This window comes from Sinocyclocheilus grahami, unplaced genomic scaffold, assembly GCF_001515645.1.
Source record: "Sinocyclocheilus grahami isolate Dianchi unplaced genomic scaffold, SAMN03320097.WGS_v1.1 scaffold154.1, whole genome shotgun sequence".
Taxonomy (NCBI): Eukaryota; Metazoa; Chordata; class Actinopteri; order Cypriniformes; family Cyprinidae; genus Sinocyclocheilus; species Sinocyclocheilus grahami.
Window position 1 is genome coordinate 733,522 of NW_015505333.1, and position 5,760 is coordinate 739,281.

The window sequence follows — 5,760 nt, forward strand, 5'->3', positions numbered from 1 at the left end:
GTCCCTCAAACATAAAAAAAATGTATTAGTAAAATGAACAAACGCTGTACATTACATCAATAATAGTAAATATTATTAGTAGTATAATTGTATTATTTTAATCAAATAGGCTATTCGATTTTTTTTAATGTATTGACTTTTTGCCTTTAATATTATATGATACTACTATGTATCATATAACTTGTTAATAACAACTGACTTGTTATTTTGTTTTCGAATTTGCCATTGTGTTTTCTGACTTGTTATAATGTTTTCTGAATTGTTATTTTGTTTTTTAGACTTGCATTTGCGTTTGTAATTTGTTATTTTGTTTTCAGAATTGTGATTTGTTTTGCACTTCTCTGCCACCATAATCGCCAGACCAGGGCTTGAGGAGCCCTGCAGCGCACAGCAACAGGATTGTCGTGTCGTGTATCTGGCGTCAGGTGGCGATGAAGACCTAACGACTCATATTGAACTCATACAAAGATAGACGAAGAAGAGGACGAACCGAGGTGGATATAATCAGCCAAAATGATTGCAGATCTTATCATTTTTGGGTAAATTCCACAATTTTTCCGCGTTATTCTTAAACAGAAGGTAGTTCGTGATGTCTGTATGTGCAGTGAACTATTGCCAGAGTGTAACAGCAGTGTGTTTTCTTCTCCATGTCACTCTTTCGCTTATGTTTTCAGCACTCTGCTCGTGAACGCCGGCGCTGTGCTCAACTTTAAACTGTGAGTGAAAACACTAGTTACCTGTCAGTTTTCATTTGGATGATTGCTTGCTTATCCGTGCCGTTCACTGTCTGTGTGCAGAAAGAAGAGAGAAACGCAGTCTCAAGGGTTTGGCGATGAATCTGGATCGTCCAGAACTGGTAACAACAATGCATTAACGTTGCATTATGAAATAATAGTTTATTTAAATGTATTGGGACAGTATGACATACTATTAATAAGACAGTGAGCAGACAGCTACAGGTCATTACAGAGGCCCTAACTCTACCATGGGCTAGATCTAGAATAGATTATGAAATGTATCAAATATTAGATAAAAGAAACTCTAAACAGCCCTGGATCATGTGTGAGACTCTTATGCATTTTGTCTTTAGGTGACAGCATCAGAGAGTTTTTGCTGAGTCTGCGGTACTTTCGTATATTCATTGCTCTTTGGAACATTTTCATCATGTTTGGCATGATCTTGTGAGTATTGTCTTTTAATATAAAGATCGTTTTCTACTTTGCTCTTTAAAATGATCGCCTTTATGCACCATTGCAAACAAACTGTTTTTGTGAAGGTGTTGCATATTTTAAAGTGTTCTCTTGTTTGTTGTCAGGTTATTTGGTTCATAATTGATGGCCGTTACAGTGAGGATCACTACAGATCGAATTATTGCAGCTTTGGGTGGATTTCCCGCAATGGGTTTTTTTAGTGCGAGATGCCTTATATAGTCGCATCCAACATCTCACACCATGTCTGTATATTTTGTACAAAAGGGTGTATGATTAATATTGGTTTTACTTTGTGAATCAAATGGGGTCAGAAAACAAACTACATTTGTTAAAAGAGTTTAAAGCAGAGCTGTGCACTTGGTGGGAATGGTCTTTTCTCTGTACCCTAAACAAATACGGTCAGTTATTCCGATTTTAGATGTACTGAGAAGCAAGCTTTGTGACTACTCAAAATGAAAGAATAAACGTTTAAACAGCCACTGCTTGGTTGATGTGAATGAGTACTTAAACGGTGTAGTAGAATATATAATTCTGGTGGGTTTTAAGTGCATCAAGACACTTTCTACTCTGGTTAGAAATGTAAATCCCAGTGTTTTAATCCCTTAACCTACAGTAATCGTACAAGTTAGTTCATTTTGCTCAGAGTGGCCATAAGATGTTCACTAACCAACTATTAATTTCATTCAGCTAATGGTTCCACTAAATTTACATTTCACCTCAAGGTCACGGATGAATGCAAGATGCAGAGAACAAGTTAACGAATGCAAAAATCAATTCATGGTTTAATAGTTTTATTGTAAAAGTAACAGGTAAGTGCCAGCTACAAGACTATTTATACACTTGCATACAATGCAAGCAATAATTCTTAGGATTAGGAAGAAAAAACAAACAAAACACCCATGTTGGAACAGTTGTAGGTCAACTTTAATGCATAAAAGGTTTTTCCTCCCCGTAACTGGTAAACGCTGGACTGCTTAGAGCACGGTTCCTCATCTTGCCCTGGAGGGTCAATGCGCTGCAGAGTTTAGCGCCAACCCTGATCAAACTCACTTACCTGTGATTTTCTAATGATCCTGAAGACATTGATTAGCATGCTCAGGTGTGTTTGATTAGGGTTAGAGTTAAACTCTGCAGGAAAGTGGATCTTGTGGGCCAGATCCCTGGCTTAGAGGGACCATTATGTACGTCACCCACTTCTCCACGTGGGGTTGACAGTGCAGAGCCATCGGAGGAACAAATCTCTCAAATGCCTAGAAAATGTGAAAGTCAAATTTTAGATGAAATCCAAGTTAGTGAACAAAATCAGAATATACACTCTGAAAAATACCTTCACATGTGGCCATTCAGCGTGTGAAGTCCTCTGGTCCTCCAGAACTACAAAATTCCTCCTTTTGGGGAAAGAAAAAGAGGACTCAAGAACAAGAAAAGCACCACTATTTTGTATGCCAAGCAGCTCTGATGGTGCTTCAGATAAATTGGCTTAAAGTTTAGAGCAAATGTCAACACTATCGATCTGCTGGGGAAAAAAGATCAGTCATCATATGCACCAGATAAATATCAACCAAATGTGCCAAAAACATGTTCAACCTTACCCGTTTTAGAGTGTGGATGACTTATGAAACAAAGTCTGATGAATTTAAGGTTATCCATTCTGCTCCAGTATGATCTGTAGGGACAGGAGTAACAGTAAACGTCAATGACCGTAAAAACTGGGATTACCAGATTGTGGCAACATGGTTGCTCAGATCACTTGGCTTATTTCGTTATAAAGGGTCAACAGTGTCGGTCTGCTGGGGAAAAAAGATCAGTCATCATTGCAACCAGAAGTTTTAAAGCAAAGTCTAGTGTTAACCTAAACTCACCAAAATCTGAGTAAGCACTACAGCACAACTCCATGGTCCAACAGCCCACATACTGCAAAACAATTAAGTAAAACAAAGTAACAGACAGTTAAGCAACTAGTGTTGGGGAAAGTTACTTTTAAAATAAGTAATGCATTACAATATTGCGTTACTCTATAAAAAAAAAAAAACAATTATGTTACACTTTATGGAAAGTAATGCGTTACGTTACTTTCGCGTTACGCTTTAAATCTGGACTGGGCTTGCTTGCAAAATAAAAAGTTCTATTTTTGGCAAATATATAAAAGCCTTTTCACACCAAAAGTGAAAGGAATAAGCCTCAGGCTGAAGAGAAAGTAGACTTACGTCCGTACAGTAGAATGCAGAAGAAATTGCAACACTTCAGCAATAAAAAAAAAAAAAAAAAATTATGTTACACTTTATGGAAAGTAATGCGTTACGTTACTTTCGCGTTACGCTTTAAATCTGGACTGGGCTTGCTTGCAAAATAAAAAGTTCTATTTTTGGCAAATATATAAAAGCCTTTTCACACCAAAAGTGAAATGAATAAGCCTCAGGCTGAAGAGAAAGTAGACTTACGTCCGTACAGTAGAATGCAGAAGAAATTGCAACACTTCAGCAATAAAAAAAAAAAACAAATGTTCGTCTAGAGTAATTTGTGATTATTAGTACAGTTGAACAGGATCATCGAAACTCAGAAGCAAAGACATTGGTTAATAGAATGGGATTAAATACATAAAGCGTAAAGTGTTTTAACATTTAATTGCAGGTTTGCGTCATATTCTGAGTTGCATTATTTTTATTCATTTTGAGGAATACTGAGTCTGTTTTTTTTTTTGTGAGTGAGATGAATGAATGCATATTCATATTTATTTTAGATCTACAGTAACATCTTCTGATTTCTCTCAACATGAGGACAGGAGAGCTGTCAATAAATTAGAGGGGGAAAAAAGTAACTCTGATATTCTCTTGTAAATCAAGTAATGCGTTACTTTACTAGTTACTTGAAAAAGTAATCAGATTACGTAACTCGCGTTACTCAACACTGGAAACAACCTACTGCAAAACAGTCACTTAAATGACCTGTATGCAACGTTGAAACAATGGACTAACTTGTGTTTAACACTGTGCACTAAACAATAGAATAAAACTAAACCAGTGACATTTTCTTTGTCTATTTTAGACCTTCCCGCGTGCACCGAAAACGAGCCACGTGGTCAGCATGCAACTACCCCAAAATCCTAAATTTCACTTTTGTTATCCTTACAACTTTATCACAGAGCGTGTTTTGGGGAATCATTTGTAGAACGTGCTTTAAAAAAATATTTCTAGTAGATTTCTAGTAGACAATCACAGTGGACATTACTTACCTTGGTCAAAGAAGACGGAACTGAGAAGAAAGAACACGGGATGAACCCGCCTTTTATAGTCCATGCGCATGCGCAGGTCTTCTTCTTCTTCTTCTTGTTGCTTTACGGCGGATCGCAGACTTATAAGTGCATTACCGCCACCTATATCTCAAATGGACCATTGACACTCTATCTACAATCTCCTGATTAACCTACCAACCCACATACAAACACCCTTGATTCTTGTACCGCTGAGAGACTTCAGCTCCTCCGTCCTCCCTCAGCCCTCTTAAGCGGGGTTTGAAGGAGAGAGAAAAAGAAAAGAAAAAGAAAAAATATATATTTTAAATAATAAAATAAAACACCACTTATACCTTCTTGTTCAACCCAGTTCTTCCCAAATACTGTAACAATACTGATTTCATGTTTCTTCCTGGATTTAATACATTCTTAATTGTAAACTGATCACCCTTATTCTCTAGTTCATCCTTCAACAGTATATTTCCTACAGTACATTATAACATGTTCAACTGTTTCATTAACATCACATACCTCACATAGCCCTGTTGGATGTTTACTTATTAAATGCATTGTACTGTTCAACCTTGTATGCCCCAATCGCAACCTTGTAATCATGTTCTCCTCAGTTCTGCTCCAACCTGATACTCTTCCCCTATCCACTGTTGATTGTATATGATACAAATGCCTACCTTTGGTATCTATGTCCCAATACTGCTGCCATAATTTCCAAATATTCATTTTGATAATTGATTTAATTTCTGACCTACTAAGAGGAATCTGAATATCAACTATTTCTCGTTCTATGGCCTTTTTTGCTAAATTATCTGCTTCTTCATTACCTCTCAACCCAATATGTGCCGGGACCCACAGAAACTGAACTTTTATACTATTTTGCTTAAGTGAGTATAATTCTTGAAAAATTTCTATTATCATATCTTGTCTTGTTTCTGACTTCTGCTGATTCAAACTTATTAGGGCTGAACTTGAGTCTGAACATATTACTGCCTTGGATATTTTAACTTCACTAATCCACCTTATTGCCATAATTATTGCAAACATTTCTCCAGTAAACACTGATAAACAATCTGATATTCTACTGCTCTTATTTACTTTTAACTTTGGTATTACAAATGCAGAGCCCACATGACCCGTTTTTGGATCCTTTGAGGCATCTGTGAAAATGTGCATATATTCTCCATACCTTGACCCCATATATTCCCTTACATCATAAACCTCTGTTTCGTAAGCACCTTCTTTTTGCCTTGTTTCTAATAAACTAAGATCAACTTTTGGTTGGGGCATAACCCACATTGGCAC

The 5,760-nt window shown here is 36.7% G+C and overlaps 1 protein-coding gene and 1 long non-coding RNA gene across 2 annotated transcripts; one reads left to right on the forward strand and one right to left on the reverse strand.

Moving 5' to 3' along the window:
- Positions 1–355: 355 nt before the first annotated feature.
- Positions 356–1,684, forward strand: LOC107592586 (small integral membrane protein 7-like). The gene is made up of 5 exons (XM_016282116.1): positions 356–539; positions 675–716; positions 798–856; positions 1,091–1,181; positions 1,316–1,684. Exons 1-5 carry the CDS (start codon positions 514–516, stop codon positions 1,329–1,331), a joined length of 234 nt encoding a protein of 77 aa, XP_016137602.1. The 5' UTR covers positions 356–513; the 3' UTR covers positions 1,332–1,684.
- Positions 1,685–2,375: 691 nt separating this feature from the next.
- On the reverse strand, positions 2,376–3,175 carry LOC107592557 (uncharacterized). Its single transcript, XR_001609992.1, has 4 exons — positions 3,074–3,175; positions 2,804–2,877; positions 2,539–2,599; positions 2,376–2,461 (listed from the first exon to the last, which is right to left on the reverse strand). It is a non-coding gene; the product is annotated as an uncharacterized lncRNA (long non-coding RNA).
- Positions 3,176–5,760: the final 2,585 nt, after the last annotated feature.